This window comes from Anneissia japonica, unplaced genomic scaffold (genome assembly GCF_011630105.1).
Source record: "Anneissia japonica isolate Jap-2015-1 unplaced genomic scaffold, ASM1163010v1 scaffold2756_len2360902_cov194, whole genome shotgun sequence".
NCBI classification, from domain to species: domain Eukaryota; kingdom Metazoa; phylum Echinodermata; class Crinoidea; order Comatulida; family Comatulidae; genus Anneissia; species Anneissia japonica.
The window spans coordinates 1536875-1555883 of NW_022719050.1; the positions used below are offsets into that span (position 1 = coordinate 1536875).

The following is a 19009-nucleotide window of genomic DNA, read 5'->3' on the forward strand; positions in this document are numbered from 1 at the left end:
AATATAATGTTTATGAGTTGATATACTTGAAAAATAAAGTACTATATTCATGGCTTATAATATAAAATAGGTCCTTGATAGTGTTGAGCAAAACATATAAAGTTTGTTATTTACAACTTCAAGTTGATAAAATATTTAACACCTGTTAAATTAAATGTTTTATTTTAACATGGGAGACTATTTAAATACTTTTATCTTCATTTTCTACTATTTAAATTTTAATTAGTATTTTTATTATAAAGCTATTATTGTACATAAATATTGTGTTGATAGTATAAATTATATTTTAATTTTACTTCATTTTTTATGTATTGTTAACTTAAGAACAGTGATTGAAATTGCTTTTGTCTCCTTTTATGTTTTATCCTGAAATTTTTGTGTTCCAAAATTCAATAAATCAAATCAAATTGTTGCTTATAATATACCACAGTTGTCTGTCCACTACATATGAATGATTGTACTGTAGTGTTTGAAGTTATTTGCACTTGTGTTCTATCTGCATTATGTATTTATACCATGCTAGTGTAAAACAAAGTATCTTGTTTCTTAATTAACCATTGGACATGATTATGTGATTATTTGTTATTGTAAATTTATTCTTCCAGGTACTAAAAGTTAAAAGACCACGAAAACGCAAGTCTGCACACTCAGCACATAAACATCAAGCGAAGAAAAAGGTGGCGGCAGAGTCTGAAGACACTGACCAATTTGCTACCATCAGCAACGGAAGTGAGTTTTAACCACTTTTACAATTTATAATTTGGTAGGCATACAGAAATTGGTATTTCTCTTGTATTGGTAGCAAAAAGAGAGAAAAAACCTAAGAGGCTGAAGATAAAGAGAAGCAGAGATGAAAGATGAAGAGTTGAAGGTTAAATGAATAGATGTAGAAACTTGAAGAGAAGTTGTGTAAAAGTGGTTTTGAGCAATGGGAATGGTTTTCAATCTCTAGCTGTGCAATTCACTTGTGTCATTGAGTAAGGCACTTTATCTGGAGGGGGTGGGGGTGCCTGCTCTACTGCTGATTACAGTAGCTACACTTCAGCATGTGGACCCAATCAATCAAATAAAAAATAAAGTGAAGAAAGAGAGTGAGGGAATTAATAGCTATAGGAAAATGAGATGGAAAAATTCAACAAGTATTGACATTTCAATTTTTGGAAATACTTATTTTTTAAACAAAAAGTAGGCAATGGGTTTTTTTCATAATATTGGGAAAATATTACATTCATGATGACATTATGTTGTTAAAATGAATGGGAAAACATATACTGTACTGATAATGACTAGTAATTAGATAAAAATGTAATCTTAGTAATTAAAAACAAAAGTTTTATAAGTTAATAGGCTTACTGTATTTAGAAATTAGAAACTGACCATTTTCCTATAGAGGGCAGCAGATTAATTCTGATATTTTTAAAAATAAAACTAGAGTACAGTAGAAACCCTCATTTACAAACCCCGATTTAACGAATTCCCGATTTAACGAATGTAAAATAAAGGTGATGACATCATAAAAATTTAAGTGAAAGATTACAAAAAACAAAAAATCCGCTCGAATTGTAACTGTTATTAGAATGCATACAACACAACACACCATACTATACAATACTATGTAATTCTGAAGTGAAGGAGGCCCTCTAACGGGCCTCTTGAAAGTCAGTGTTTTTTTAATGGCTTCACACATGTGCATGCGACAAATTTTACTTCTCTTTCAAACATCATTTTTAGCTTTAAAAGTAAACATAGTGCTTGATTGTTTTATTGAATGATCAATATATATAATAAACAAGTATCTATGGAAGTTGTGTTGGAGTAAAATCCACAATCTAGGTATTTAAGAAGGTAAAAATGTCCGATAATAACGAATTTTTGTAGGGTCTAGAGTGGGATCAGAATGCTTAGAAGCTGCATACTGTAGGCCTAGGCCCCCTCAGACTTAGCTGCGTAGGCCTGTAGGCCTAGTCTAGGCCTAGTTTATACCGGTGTAATTAGTACCAGTGTAAATATATAGGAATTTGGGTCAACCCCGATTTTACGAATACCCGCATTTACGAACGGCTCTGGGCCCATGCCATACGTAAATGAGGGGTTCTACTGTACTATAAAAGAGTTTTTAGACAAAAAAAAGCTGTATATTTTTTCTACTGTTATGTGTTGTATAAATGTAACATTATTATTACTGTATGATACAGTATAATTATTAATATTATCATCATCATTATTATTATTATTATTATTGTTATTATTACTGTACTGTATAAAAGTAGGAACCATAGAGTTATAAGAAGAATACTAGAGCACTAACTTCAATGTATTCGATGTTCTAAAAACACAGAGCTTTGTATGTGTACTCAACAGTGGCGTATCTAGAAGTCTTGAAATGGGGTGGGTTTTATATTGCATATTTTCGCATGTCACAGTATCCTGTCTCTTATACACATCTAGATGTGTATAAGAGACAGATCCAGAGTATGAGCGTGTACTGCTGTTTTCAGAAGTTGAACCAGAGGAAGACCCTTCTGAACATGTATCCATACAAGAGGCAGAGGAAAGGAGAGCAAATAACGAAGGTTCTGAATCTGCAGTTGAATTCATCTCCAATGGGGACCAAGATGGTGGTCTCAAATTGAGCGATATCGGTGATGGAATGTCTTTAATAATGGAAGTTAAAGAGGAAGTAGAAGACCAAGGATATGAAGTTATCAACCAGTGGGATGATGCTACAATACCAGATTTCCAAAAGGATGAAAGTTCAGCATCGGAAACACTAGATATTTGTAACTTGAATTGCTTTGACATAAAAAAAGAGGATGACATTGACAGTATTGAGGGAGAACAGCCTATCAGTGACTGCTACTATGAATTTCCACTCAAAATACGAAATTCCTCAAACCTTGAGAAATTTCTACTACATAAATTTAAGTTTTGGGTTTTTCATTGTCCACTATGCAGTTCCCAACAAGTGTTTTTACATAAATTCTGGTTACAAAAACATCTGCAGGAACCTTTTCACAAAGAGGCAGATAAGATCTCCCCAGAAGCTCAGGATCTTTTGCAAGACTTACTAAAGTCAAAAGAAAACTTTTGTCCTGTTGAGACTTGTCAGATACCTGTCAAGGGAAGCATGGAAGACTTTTGTAAACACCTAATTCTTGAACATATTGATACCTTTGTTTCTTTAAGGAAATTATGCCAAATTAATGTTTTTTGTCAGCAGAATGAAACAGCTGATGAGGATAAATACAGCCTGACAGTTCAACTAAAAGGCAAATGGCATACGTTCTACCGCACGAAAGCATCTTCAGAAATACAAACATCCATAAAAGAGGATTCTATAGACATGTTTCCAGTTTCTAACCAAGTTAATGTGTCTAAAATGAAAATGACCGTGAAAGTGTCTTCTAAAAAGATTCCAGTGTCAATAAAGCCAAAGCCATCTTCGTCTTTCACATCTCGGTCATCTCCCACAATGCAGTCATCACCCAAAGATAGTTCAAAATTCTGCTTTAATGATACGAACTACTATAAATGTCCAATATGCCCATCACTGACTGTTTTCTTTGATGTGTTAATGTTGAAAAACCATATGATCAAAAGGAGCCATCCATTGAGTTCTGTCTGCCGAGTTCTGAAGCAGATTGGAATCCAGCATCCCACTCATACATGTCCAGTGATTACTTGCAACGAAGATTTTGGACAATCACAAAAGAAACAACTTAAGCACATAATGACTGAGCATCCAGAAAAGTATGACACTCTGTCAAAATTGATGGATGGTTGTTATCAAAATTTCCAAAGTATTGCTGGAGTTGAAGGTTTGAGGAGTCTTGGAATACCTCAGCCACAGACCATAAGTTTCACATATAGAGTCAGTGGCAGACAGCTGCCAACATTAAAACCAAAAATTCCGTCATGTACCTCTAGCTATCAAAACGAAATTGTTGTTGATCAATGTCAACAGCAGTCTACATCTGCCTTGATCGGTTCTCATCCTACAACAAGTGCGTCTCTCCTTCAAAGACCTGCAATATTCACATCGATACAGTCACCAGTGAAAACACCCACAAATCTGCCCATGTTTCCAAGTTCACAGACAGTCAGACAGATTTTGAATTCTAAGATGGTGATCCAGAAAGGAGGCACACTAAATTCAGTTGGTGCATTATCGCCAGGAGAATTGACAAACTCTGCTTTGCCAGACTCTGGTCCACAAGAAGATCAGCAAACCAACAACCAACAAACATCAACATTGAAGGTTCAATCTGCTAGAAGTCTTAGTAAGCCACGACCTTTGTGTTTTAAGTGTGGTCTCAATGCATTGAGTAATATTGGCCTTATCAGTCACCTGTTCAATGACCATTGCAACTTGGTCTGTAAAATTTGCTCTTTTACTGCTGAACCACTTAGAATTAGTGAAGACATTCTAATCCATATGAAAGATGTCCATGATATTGATTCCTATGAACTTGAACAGAATGTCTGTCAAAGTCTTAAGGATCTCAGTCAAACTATTGGAGTCTCTCAGCTGGATGGGTTAAGCTGCATCACCCAAAAGAAATTCATTCTAGATGAACTTGTGGTGCATTATGCTCTTGTCGAAGCAGCCTTTCATCAAAACATGTTCCAAGATGATCTTATTGTAAGGCAAGTGAAAAAGGAAGGTGATGAGGTTTGGATTGAGATCCTTGTTGGTGAGAAACCTCTAAGAGAGTTTTCATCATCTGTGAATCAATCTCTTGAAGGTACATTACAACAAAGAAAATCTGAGGATGTTTCAAAGGCAACACTTGATGTCAATACTAGTCCAGAAAGAAACAGTAGGTAAGTAGAATTTCAAATGATGTTTTCAAAAAAATACATTTTACTGTGTAAACATTAAATTTACGGCAACTACGGGTTTTTTTTGACACACTGTTGTTTGTGCCACGTATATAAATTTCATAAATATTTGAATAGTTTCATCAAATTATGCTTGATTTATTATAGATTAATCAGTTCTACAATTATATAAATTTTATTGGAAAAGCATAATTTTAAAGTGATCTAAATTTATATTCCAGAGATTTGGTAACAACATTAGATGAAGAAATAGAACAGGTGAAAGATGTTACATTTGTGAAGAATAAGGAGTACTCTTCAAGCAGTGCATCTGTGGAGAATGATACTGCCAAACCAACAAGTAATGCTGATACTCAACTGCCTTCAAGCAGTGATTCCTCTGCAGTTCAAATAAAATTCAGGCAATCTATTTTTCTAAGAAAGGCCAATACTGTACAGGATCCAGATACTGATGATAGTTTGTCCAACCAAGACTCCACACAGGTGCCTATAGGTAGAATGGCAAACTTAGAACAAGTGAGCCCAAGTTCAGGATACAACAGTCCAATTAAACTATGGCTGATTAAAGAATCCATCAAAGAAATCAGGCTGGAAAGGTTTCCATTTGCTAATTCTTTGCATTGTCTTCGATGTCATATTAATGTTAGTACAAATCGAGGTTTTATATTGCATATTTTCGCATGTCACAGTATCGATGTCTGTAAATTCTGCTTTTTTGACCTCTCAAAAGCCTGTGCCAAACGAATAAAGCGCCACCTATTATCACATTCTGAGTACAGTCGAAAGCAGCCGATAGAGGATTTTCTGACATTGAGTTGTCCTGAGTTTATGCAGCTTCTGGGCATTCCATCTTTAGACCAGTTGTGCAATATCACACGTGATCGAATAATTTTTACTTTTAGAGTAGTTTGGTATAGAATGGCACAAGTACCCTACGAATCAGATGGAAAAACCATCATGCAAAAAAATCTGACAGTTAATTCATCTCCAAAGGCAGGTACTCCAGATCTAATTGTCTTCTTCAGGAACAAACATGGTACAGTGATACAAGTTGACAATGCTAAGGAAAGCCACTCTGAAGCAAATGGAACTAAGCCATTCCGCCCCGAAAGGAGTTCACGATTTCCGTACTATGTAGCGCTTCAAACAAGAAAACCCAGTAAAACACCTGTATCTGTAGCTACACCTGGTCCTGAAACACAAGTAAACGAAAACTGTGCATCTGGTGCCCCTGATGCTATGTCCAGTAGCAGCATGATAGAGCTGGAAACAACAAAGGAGTTTGTAGAAGGAAAGGACTTTACGATTGTCCTCCAGGGCAATGATCGTGTCTTCAAATGTTTGAAATGCACCCGAGCTTACTGGAATAAATGCAAAATGCGAAGACATCTTAAAGTCCACTTGAACATCAGAAACTATCAATGCCATCTCTGTCAAAAGTCTTTCCATTATAATTACCATCTGAAAGCTCATATGAACATTCATAATAACTCCCGTCCATACAAGTGCACCAAGTGTTCAAAAAGTTACAACAACTCAGGTTCTTTGAGTTGGCATGTGAGACAGTGTCATGGACTCTGTAATTTCTCCAAAAATAAAGTTAATAAAATTCAGTGTCAGGTGTGTTTCATACAAGTACGTCAGGAGCTCTACCATGAGCATCTAAGAGAAAGACATGGTGTCTCAGTCGCATACCAGTACAACAAATCTGAAGGAGATGAAATAATTACTGATACAGACTTGACGGTTAAAAGTGAAATAACTAATAGTGAACAGGACACTGAAGATGAATTTCCATGGAGAGGAGAATTGATAGTTGATGAAGGAGATGGTGATGATGAACCAGACACTTACGACCTTGCTCCTGCAACAGCGCAGAACGTCTTCTCATTGGACGATAATAGAAAAGACATCAATAATAGCTCCCAGAAATACAACAGACAGGAGGTTTATCAGTGCACATTCTGCCATATTGTTTACCACAGCCTGCCAGAATTCTCGATGCATAATTGTCAGGAGAGGCCAAACAAGGTACAGGAACGGACAGCTGTTTCTAAGAAATTACTGCAGAACTACACTGAAACGTACACTTGCTCTAATTGTAAACAAACCTCATCAGTACTTGAGACGTTTATAGCATCCTCTCATCCATGCGCCCTCAAGTATGTAAACAACTTTACATGTGAGAAGACTTACACATGCAAACAATGTCAACTGATATTCACTGATTTAGATGGAGTACAAAAGCATGTCTGTAAGAATGCTGAAAAACAAGAGGTTGAATCAGAGGACATACCGGAGCCAGAACCAAACGAACCAGATTCTGAGACAAATCAGCAAGAAAAACAGTCTATTTCATCTGCAGACTTGCACTGCCCGGTATGTAATGGTATTTACAGTATAACTGAACTGCCTTATCATTTGTCATCGAAGCATCATTTGAACAAAAAGGTCGTTTTTGAATTAATGCAGCAAAATGCTTTGGCAATGCAAAGATCTGCCATGTTGAATATTCAAAAAAGTTAGAAAAAAAAATTGTAAAATTCATTGTGGTCACATTACTTTGCTGCAAAATTATGTTGTTGATTTAGTCATATTTACTATGTCTTGTCTAGAGGAGTGTGATCGTTTGTCAGTGTTTATGTATTGTATTTTGTGTACATTGTTGTTTATTCTGTGTTTTAAGGTTTAGTGTTTTGAAAAAATAAAGATAAATAAAAAAATAAGTTTCCTTAAAAATATATGCCACATTAATACACATTTTGTTTGTTTGGTTAAAACATTCTATAATAAAACCAGACCTACAAGATGTTGTTAAACCTTTATAATATATATATATAAACAGGTTCATTTTTATATATAATTGCTTGTTTTGATTGTACCAGGTTTATGAAATCATTGTCTATAAACTAATAATATAGTCAACTTGGTTTCAAACATTTGGTGAGTATACAAACCGATGAAGTGGGCAGATTATTTTAAAATTTTATGCACCACCAGAGAAAATAATGCATGACATACTCTATATACTCTGTTATAAGTCGAAGATTGGATTGGATTGGATCTTTGTGTCTTAAACTTACTATATAGTAGAGCATTGTACAACTTCTAGCAGACAGAATCATGATAAGTTTAAAACAAACTTACAGGTCAGATCTGATACTGTATATCATTATCTGTTGACTCTGACAGACACAAATGTGATAATATATGCCCAGCTTTAATCTATTCCAATGGTCTGAAATGTGTTCTGGCATAGTTTTGATTCAAAATATTTTTTATTTTTCAATTTTGAACTTTCAGCATATGCTTGTATTTAGATATATTTGCAACATTCCACAAATTTTTAAATATGAATTGTATATATATACTCATTTTACCTATTGGTGTATTTGCTAATAAGATTACTAACAAAAGATTTTAAAATGTTCAATACTAAAAACTTGCAAAATAATGAGAGAAAAGACAGTTGTGGAAATAATAATGTTATGATTATCATAGTTATTATAATGGCAGTAATGTTGTTAAGTGATTGATATTTTTTATATAAAATTAGACTCTTAGTAAAAAAGAACAATTAGTACAGTAATTATATAACTACCAGTACTATATATATTGTTGTAGTGAATTGTGGAAGGTGATTGCTTGATTATTAAGATCCGAAAAGGTGGGAAGGGTAGCTGAGCAATTAGTCGACTCCTCCATTTTTGGTAGGAATATTGTTGAAAATAATTTGCAAATTGCTCTACAAACTGTAAAGTAATATTACAAGATTACTTTTATTGATGCCATGAGTCTATAGTGTGAAAAATAGTAACCAGTGGTTTTAAAATATGTGTAAGTAAATTTTATTTACAATTCTCCAACAAGCCATTGTATATTTAGCATTTTCTATTAATGTTGTTACATATTTTACTAATTCATACAAAAATAATTTTCTATGGAATTTTACTTCTTTGAAAAGTTAGATTCAAAATTAATTTTTTCATTAGAACAATTATTGGAGTAAATTGATATGATACTTCTATGACTTTTTCTTTAAAAAGTTTAAAATGTTTTGATGAAATACAGGGACAGCCTTCTGGCAATTATAGTAATGTTTCTGTGATTTTTTTAAATTTATCTTGATATGCATACATATAGATTTTGTTATTGTGATTAATTTACATTAAATGTTATAAAATTTAAATAAAAGTAAGCACAATTGCATTACCTAGTTTTTTCCACTAAATATACATTTCCTAGTGTAAATATGCTTCTAGGGTTATACCACATTCAAATGTGAGTAGACATTATTTTTCCAATGTGTATATTAAGCAGAATAGAATTTGTAAATTTTGATTGAATTTCAATAATGATGGTGAAATAAATGTTCAGGTTTGTAAAGAATTTGCGTCTGTCCTTTTAGCGTTGTCCATACTCACTTGCATGCTGCAGATTACCTCAGCCCATCTTTGTGATGGTGTATATTATTAGTTGTTTGAAAAAGTGTCAGAACAGTGTGTCTAGTGGTATGATGGTATGATTCTCCCCTTAATGAAATTGTGTGTTAAATTTTCGCCGGCCAAACTGACTGTTACCTTCAATGACATGTCTTATCTCAGTGCTATTCTTTATTTTCTCACACGATTGTGAAGAAATGGTTTAAACGTGAAAAAGGCATTGTTCTCTTTAAAAATATTGAGGCATGCTGTACAGACAAGATGGTAATGCTTACATTATTGTCCTGCAACAAGAAGACTACCTAAAGACAGTACAATATGTAGAAGGTAAATATGAAGCCATTTGATTGATGATCTACGCCACTTTAGCCAACGGACTCTGAAGAACTATACGTCTTTCAAAGGCCGATTGTACATATTTCGTGACCGGTTTAATTACATCAAACTCGTTTGCACCCATAATATAATGTAATTTTTCATTTTTTGGCATATCAAATTGTAGGTTAAATTCGAGTTCAGTTTTTGGGTTAGCATATCTCAGTTTTTATTATTTTGTATGAGATTATGTCATTGGTCATTGTAGATATTGTGCAGGTTTTTTTTTTCTGTGTACTGTATAAGTGATTCAAAATTGTTATTAAGGATAGAGAATCTGTATCCGATGCCTCAATGGAATGTAAAATAATTCCAGAGGACCAAGTGAATTGTTATTTTTGCGTATTGGGCATCAAATTGTCTATTTTCTAAAAGTGTGCCAATAGCCAGCCAGTGAGACATATCCATGATAGGCCCTAGTACATATTATTTAGTTTCCACCAGCATTTTAAAGCAAAATATATCAATGATATTAACACTGGATAAGAACCCTATTCACTTCTAATAGCCTGGTTAGATACTTTGTTTATTTACATAGATTTTTTAATTCCTGATGATGACATAATTAATGTCGAAATATTGAATCCCAACACGATGGCGTGTATTTCAATACTTGGAGTATGTATTATACTTTCTTATAGATTTGTAAGTTTAATGTTAATACTAATAGCTTCACGTGGAAAGTTATCACATCGACCAATAAAATTGTTTTCATTTAAATCTCTTAGCAAATAAGGTGGTCATTACCTCTCTTCCGTAGTGTGGTAATTGGCTGAATTAAGCCGGGCACTCACTGCGTCGTACAACGGTCGTACGACGAATCCAGCTCCGCTCCCTGTGAGTGATAGACGACGCAACGCTGTCTGCTGATTGTAGCAGTCTGAACAGATCGTCATTAAAGACGATTCGTTGTGCGCGCGTCGTCGCGTTGCGTTCTTCATAGAATCGCGACAACCGTCGGGCGCAGTGTGTGCCCGGCTTTAGGCTTCTGGAAAGTTCAAATACTCCTGGAGGCAGATGTAGATAATAAATATTTCTAAATTTGAACAAGCTTTTGAGGGCTTTTAGTTTATTTATGATTGCTACAATAAAACAGCCAGATAGGTTGAAGGTTATACCAGAATATTTATTCATTTGTAATTTCAATATTATAATTTCCGAAATAAAATGTATAGTAGTGTAGAATTTTACCACTTTCATTAAATATTGTAACTTCCGTTTTTTTCGAAATTAACAGCCAATTTCCATTTATCACAATAAGTATATAATTTGCTTAGAGCATTTTGCTAACCTCTCTGGCCCTCTGAACTAATGACCAAGTCATCAACATATAAAAGATAGTTCAATGGCATATTAATACTTTAGATGGATCACATGTTTCATAAAAAATAGGAATTAAATCATTAAGACAAATACTTAAAAAAGAGAACTGAGAACACAACCTTATTTAACCTCAACTATAGATCCTTTTTTTTTTTGCTGATCATTCAATTTTGTTTTTTGCAGAAGATACACTTGAATACTGTATATGTTTCTAATTACAGTATATTTAAAACTACTTGAAAACAAGCTACTCATATCTTAATTTTATGTGAATCCCAATGTTTGTTTATAGCATTCACTTTTTGCCCAACTACCAGTACGAAAACCCACGAGGAAAAGCAGGATATCCGTCTGGCATAAACAGTGACGTTGATGGGGGTATGGTTGGCTCATACTTCGGCACGTTTAAATTGGGGAGACTGCCGTGGCTCGTCCTTGGAGTGGCCGAACGAGACCGACATCTTTGAAGCTTTCGGACGGAATGCTTGGTTACAGTGCAGTCTACCCTGATTGGCGCTGAGCGACAACGAGGTGGACGAGATGGTAAAGAGACTTGTGATGTAGTACGTGACGTATTCGACGTGCGTATTTTTGGCGCGCCATATATATCATGATAGCCTTTCAGAGTTAGCGGCATATGAAACTCTGAAGTAGAAGCTGGAAATAATAAACGTGTTAGAATGCGTAGAAGGCCTTCATTACCTAAACTGTTTACAAATGCGACGTTTAACCCTCCAATAAAGCCTCCAAGAAAGACCCCTACAGGACCGCCACATGCAGAAATCTCGGCTCCAAGCTCACGCCCAACACAACCACTAGAAGCTCCAAAACCAAGAGAAACAGCGCGACTAATATGATTGTATGTTGGATTTATGGCAACGCTGATATTATACATCAATATTCCAATTGTCACAATGACAAACATTATACCAAGCTTTCCACACCATCGGCGAATTGAAACAATAACCAAGTTAGTTCTTGATGTCTGCCGGAGGATCTCAATAAAAATCCGTTCCTGTTGGGAAACATTAAGTTCAATGAAGTTTGCACGAAATAGCCTACGTGAGTAGGATTGGATAAGCATTGGATAGTTGCCACCGTTACTCTGCAACATTTTTGAAATTGTTTTTCCAAACGATGATGTCATCCCCTTCAGATATTCTGACATCTCGTTCTTTAGCTTCCTAGCTTCTTCAAGTGCATCGCGCCAAATATCTGATGATCGACTTGGATACTGGCTAATACATCTATCAACGTGTTGATTAATTAGACGGCATATTTCCGCCGCTAAGTTCAAATACTCAAGCCGAAGATGATGGTGAAAGATATTTTTTGCAGCAAATTGAACACATTTAGTTTTGAATTCTTCGAGCACTTTTACTGTCTCTTGTTGTAGTCTAAAGCGCATGCTATTTCTGGGCGTCATATTCGACGCTACAGATTGGCACACTACAACCCGCTTCATGTCACAAGCCGAGAATTATAGTAGTAGTAGCACGTAATTCGTCTATCACAAGTATTATCTGTTGTGTTAGCGACAAGCATGGTTTCAATAGCCGTTTTCCTCAGCAACCAGAGCTCTGAAATTACAAAGATGATTTATTGTCATTAAATGCGTAAATATCAATTGCAGCAGCTTCTATAGACATGATACGAAATATTCTACACGTCATGATATTTTTAGTAGTACCACCTATAATAGTAGTAATGACAGAATGGCCAATAGTCAATAACGTGTTGAAAAAATTGCTAGTCTATTCCCCATTACACTTTTCATCTATCCATTTACCTTTCTCAAATCTTTCTTAGATTTGATTACTATAGCTGCAAATACCATTACCAATACTGAATAACAACAAAAGTAACAGCAATACACTACCAATATAAACAAAATATACCAATATTAAAAATGTTGTTAATGTATTTATGTACCGCATTTTAACTTATTGTGTTTCAAATATTTGGCTGCTTTCTTCAACCGTCCGTCTGAAAATCATCAATTGCTTACTCAATCCTTTAAATCTTCAAACCTTTCTCCATCATTTCACCAATTTATCAACTTATGGCCTATAGAAATAATACTTGTCTTCTACCAATTAACAGACTTTTTTTAAGAACCAGTGTGTCTTTCGCACTAATTAACTTTTGATTCCCTTATGTATATTAGGCGTACTCATAATTCGCCGTGCCTCTCTATTGCCCATATCTTATCTGATTCCCAAACATGATTTGATAACTGGCTGAGCTAAAGAATAAATAACTACAGTTCGCCCTCTCATCCGAGACCCCCTTTAATTCGAGACCACTATTTCAAAGTACCAAGTAACCACCTACGGTACATTTGCGTAACGGTGGTGAGTTATGGGGCCATGGGCGAAAATGTAATGAAAGTCGCCGATGGAGAAAGACTACATATATCCAACTACTCAATATTGTTGGAATACAATAATATATGGCCTATGCCTGATTATTATTCTCATGCCTAAAGAATGAGATAAAATTACCTGACCCTTTTCAAGAGGCGGAAACCTGGAATTTTTAAAAGACTCCTCAGAAGGAATATACTGTATAATGTTTGTCCCATTGGACACCACTTTTAACTTCGGCTTCAGGTTCGGTTACCCTCTTATAATATGCTGTTTGGAGACCACTTTTAGCCTGTGGTCGCTAGTGGTTTCTTAATATTTTCTTTCCATAAATAAAATAAACGTCGCGTTATAGTCGTGAAATTGGTTATGGTGGAGCGAGTGCAACAGTATCTGTTTGGGCTTGTGAATATTCTCACTCCAGGCTAAAATTGTTTTTGACGATTGCCAAATATTATTATTATTATTATTATTATTATTATTATTATTATTATTATTATTATTATTATTATTATTATTATTATTATCATCATCATATAGAGGGAAAAAATCCTTAATTGTATATAATATGAATGAAACACTGTTTTAGTTTTTTTAAAGCCCATCAGTTCAGTTTTCTTTTATCAAAGGTCAGTGTCAGTCTTAATAGACTATGCAATATTTTACCTGACATTAGTTCATATTAATTAATATTATTAAGTTTCTCCATTTATAATTTAATTTCTTATTTTTACAAATAATCTCAATTAGTTATTTGCTTCCTGTAACTCTGGAGATGACTGTGTAGTTTTCTTTTATACTGCTTACGGTAATTATTTAGCAGTTAAGGTATATTTTATGTAATATTATGCTTTAACTTATCGATGTGCCTGGCTGGACGCACCTCAATTTTGTTTTGTGTCCGTCTGTCGCTTTTGTAAAAGTGTGTTACAATAAATTAGTCTGGATTTATAGCTCAGTCGGCTAAACTGGTGGTACAACTGTGTGTGCGCTGGACCATGGAAATCCGTCTAGATCCCCGGTTCAATTCCCAACACTGCTTTCCTTGTGTTTCAGCTGGAGGGCTGAAATGCAAGTTACGATAGAGCACCGTCTTTCTGATAAGACGTATAAGCCGTTGGTCTAGTGCATGTGCACATTGAAGAACGCAGTACTGTACACTCTACGTAAAAAAGTAGGGGATGGTCTCCCGTACTGCTTAATCACCATCAGAAGAACCTCACTATAGAATATGTCTTCTTCAGATTTTCGTGGATTATTCTTAGTGTTTAACACTGAATAAATCTATCCATCCATCAAATGAAGTAGGTTGATCACGATCAAATATCCAAAACACAGTAATGTTGTTTGAAATATGGCCTACAATTTAATAATAATAAAGCTACAGTTTGTAGATTTTACATACTGTAGATGGTTGCTGACTTAAAGCTGAGTGTTCATGGAAAATATCTTACTATTACAAAACAATACTATAATAATTAGGCCTACCTTTGTTAAAGATTGTGTAACTGTACTTTCGTTGTAATTTCATTTAGGCATGACAGTAATCTCACGCTTAAATTGCCCTGTATAGGCTACATTACCCTTCTATTCCCGTATTTTGTTGGCCGTTCTGGTATTGTCGTTTTGAGTCAATGGCGAACAAGCACACTATTAAAATGCTTCCAGTGTTTTACTTAGCAACAGTAAGACGTTTGCTCGTGACTACCTTTTCAACTCGTCACCTCCTGTTAAATAAACAGTGAATAATAAAGGTTGAGAGTATATACACTATAAACCGTATTGATCTGATGAACAATAGGCCTAACTCGCACGACACTTTGAATGCCAGAGTCCCTGATGAACACAAATACTTTTTAATGTTCGTCATATTTAACAAATTACAACTATCAACCTCTCATCTTATGTTGTCATAACAAACACGTGCGTAATTGAAACACTCATTCATCAAATCTTGGAACCAATAATCCCATCTGCTCTACTTTGTAGCCTAGCAACGGAAAGATGTAAATACACAACTTCTTAAAATATACCATTTGCAAATTGCGACAATTGGAACAAGAAAAAACACCAACATGAACTGACGACTGAATTATCAATACAACAGGTCGACAAAATTTAAATCATCTTTGAAAACATCGATAAAACAATTTAAAATATAACGGTTCACTGGATTTCATACCTCATTATTCAACAGTGAATAAATCTAAATAGTAATAGTTACGTTCGCCTAGGACCATTTGAATAAAATATTATTGTCTTTTTATTGGCTAATTATTGTCTGAAAGTACAGAATATGAAGCACATGACCTTTTCCAATCCTTATATCATTCACGGCCTGTTTCTTATAATCGATAACGTGCCAGACAGAAAACAACAGATTACGTACAATACGGTACTCATTGTTATGTCTATAGATCTGTTTACACAGGGTTAATGAAGAGGTTCCTCTGCTGGAAAAAAAAGTATTCCAATACATCGACGAGATAGAAAGTGCCAGTCTAGGCATATTGTATGCGAAGAATGAATTTTAATGCTTTCATTTCATAACATTACTGTATTTTAAAAACCGTCCTGGAAGCACATTTGGAACTGCATTATAGATTCTTTTTTGACGAGTTGGCGGTGGATTCAAGTTTCCGAACATGATGAATATTATGTCAATACGTCTATTTTGGAAATTTAAAAAAATCAAGTATACCTTGTCATCTGCCACAGCTCATTAGAACCAAGTAGAGGTATTGAACCACCGATAATCCAGCTTGGCTTTCTAGTCTTCGTCAGAAACGTGACGGAAATGTTATAACATAATCACTGATGTTGTGATGTTCATACGTAGGTTGTTTTATATGATAGGATACATTTTAGTTGAATAGTCAAGTCAATCAGTGGGTACACTTCGCCTATATTAAATTATAATTGCTTATGTTCTCTCGATGGAAATTGTCAAATAAACGGTTATTGATTGAAAAAGTAAAACCTCATTTAAATGCGCGGTTTATTCACACACAGTTATGTCGGGATTCAATATTTCGACATTAATTATGTCATCATCAGTTTAAGTTAGTTTTAAATACTAAAATGTAAACAACAATCCTTTTCTTGCTTACCTGTGTATAGGTCTATCTGGATATCTTCATAAGTGATCGTTTATCTGCTTTCTTGAAAATCTGTAGGAATACATATCAAATGCTCAATGAATTGATTGTATCTGCTAATCAATTCGTCAGCGTCGATGCACTTAAACTTTGTAATACAACAGAGGGACTATATATTTTGTAAGGCTATGCTACTACGATATGATTGAAACAATTTAGAAGTTGTCTGCAATCTAGTTAATTGTCCAACGTTCGTGTATTCATCTAGTGAATCTGCGTATAGGTTTACCAGGTTTTACCAAAGAGTAGTCCTTGGTTTTACACCATCATTATCGCTCTGATAATCATTCACAATGCCGCTACGATTAGGAGGAGTCGTTAATGCTTACTAAGTAGAAGCAAACCTCCATTTACCGTTTGTTCTTTTGCAATGAAACTGGTCCAACTTTGAACGATAATGCCTCACAATTCCATCTGCTGTGAAGACATAAATCTAACAGACTTGCCATCGATAGGCCTACGTTAATTGAATTTCTTTGTCACGTAATTGTATATACAGTGCTCGTTATTAAGTTCAAACAGTTTGCAAATTAAAACTTAGTAACGTAGGAACAATTTCCCAATTGTTAGTCTAGATGACCCATAGGCCTAAATGTTCTAGTTTCTCATCGCAGCGGTAATTTTTTGGCACCGGTCGCACCTTTCGCCGGACCACTTTTTCTCAATTCTATTACTTTTTTAAATAAATATATACTGATACGTATAAATTATATGAATTTATTAATAATGTTCGCAACACATTGTCTCTTTAATGTTATGTATTTGAATACAACACATCATGCGGTTGTTTATGTATTGACTTCATGCATTTCAACTTTTTTGGCAATCCTTAATTTAAGTAGGCTTAATTAGAAATGTAAACCCCTCAAAAATGTTGGAGGCTGGCCCGGGGTCGGCCAATTGTCAAACCGGCACTGATTACTTGCAATTAAAATTTAAACTCCTAAGTGAAGGACATTCGTTTTTTAAGTGCTATTATGTGCTATTGGTATCCAGCAAGACTTGCCACAAGTCTGTAATTTATTCGGATTTTTCCCTAGTATTAGGTAATTTTGGAGAGCGCCACCAGCGTCTCTTTATGTCGGGAAACTTGATTAGTTGAATCATGGAGGAAGAAATTTCCTCCATGGTTGAATCAAAGAATATATTCTTTGGTTGAATCATGGAGGAAGAAAATAGAATTGAATTTGGATAGCCTAATCCCAGAAAAAGTATAGTATGGAACGCCATGAAAATAAGTTTTATGGGACGTCATTGGTGCCAACATAGATTTATTTTGAATAGTTTTCAATGATTAAGACAAAATTATGGACTGCAACCCAGTCTTGTATCCGACCAGGTTTTTGAAATCCAGTTTACATAGCCAATGCCCACCCAGTTTGCCGAATCCAGTTCAGTGAAATCATGACATCAGTTTGCCGAAATTCAGTTTGCCGAATCTTGGCGTCACCGTCGTACAAAACTACAGTATACGGTGCTTTTGAAAAAAAAGGGACGGTCAGGGGAAGCCGTACATAAAAGGCAAATACTGGAAAACCCCCTAAACAAACTCTCCATGCGAACCATTCCAGGGATTTTTATACTTGGGCCCTGACCGAGGCTCTAGTCGGCCACTGATTCAGATCCCTTGTCGGCAAAGTTTTGGAGCAGTGTGTATAATTGTAAATTATTATTGATTTATTTAGGTCTACTTATTATTATCTTAGTTAAGCTTAGTGTATTTATTATAAATATGCTTGTAAGACATTTTATCTGATAGGCCTATTTAATTATATATTTTTCTTTCGGCTGATAGCCAAATTGTTAATCAAGTTTGATTTACATAATAAGACTAAAAGAATCACATTACAACTACAATAAGCCGCTATTTATTATACGAATACTGTACATGGAAGAGAGTACCTCATCGTGAATGGTGTTGTTAATGTTTTACTGGGATTCATGGTTTTTGGGTCGGTAAAATAGCATTCGGAAAAATGGGTTTCGGAAAAGTGAACTCGGCAATCTGGCTTTCAGCAAACTGAGTTTCGACAATCTGCCCTAGATCCGTGCAATTCCAGTGCGATGCAAAACAACGATAACTAGATTTTATATCAATTCCAAATATGCCATTGATTATACGCTACAACCAGAACCACCGAATTTTTGTCCGGGGCTTTTCAGTCCCTAGACCTCAATCTGAGGATCACTGGAAGTATTACTATTAAAGGCTAAATACAGAAACCACCAAAAAGTCTATACCACAAATACAAACTGCTGATATCTTTTGTTCCTGTACGCTGAACGGGTGTTCTTTCTCTTTTATTCCCAGCTTAGAATCACTTAACTTCAGTCTGCATTAGTGTCTCCATAACCTAAGTCATGCCACCACTTATGTCAACAACATTGCCATCATCATCATCGTCATCGTCGTCGTCGTTGTCGTTACCGTTGTTATCGCCATCATTATCATCATCATTATCATCACCATCATCATCCCATTCATATTTTTCTTGGCACCCAT

General features: G+C 34.9%; 2 protein-coding genes across 3 annotated transcripts; one reads left to right on the forward strand and one right to left on the reverse strand.

The window, feature by feature from the left end:
* The first annotated feature begins 1282 nt into the window (after positions 1 to 1282).
* On the forward strand, positions 1283 to 9231 carry LOC117110771. Its single transcript, XM_033253569.1, has 3 exons — positions 1283 to 1289; positions 2466 to 4824; positions 5064 to 9231. Exons 1-3 carry the CDS (start codon positions 1283 to 1285, stop codon positions 7366 to 7368), a joined length of 4671 nt encoding a protein of 1556 aa, XP_033109460.1. The 3' UTR covers positions 7369 to 9231.
* A 1533-nt stretch (positions 9232 to 10764) lies between these two features.
* LOC117110805 lies at positions 10765 to 16533 on the reverse strand. Of its 2 annotated transcripts, XM_033253627.1 has the most exons (3): positions 16459 to 16533; positions 14837 to 15075; positions 10765 to 12562 (listed from the first exon to the last, which is right to left on the reverse strand). In XM_033253627.1, exon 3 carries the CDS (start codon positions 12445 to 12447, stop codon positions 11293 to 11295), a length of 1155 nt encoding a protein of 384 aa, XP_033109518.1. In that variant the 5' UTR covers positions 12448 to 12562; positions 14837 to 15075; positions 16459 to 16533; the 3' UTR covers positions 10765 to 11292. The 2 variants fall into 2 exon arrangements, with proteins under 2 accessions (XP_033109518.1, XP_033109519.1); XM_033253628.1 differs by lacking the exon at positions 14837 to 15075.
* Between the last annotated feature and the right edge of the window lie 2476 nt (positions 16534 to 19009).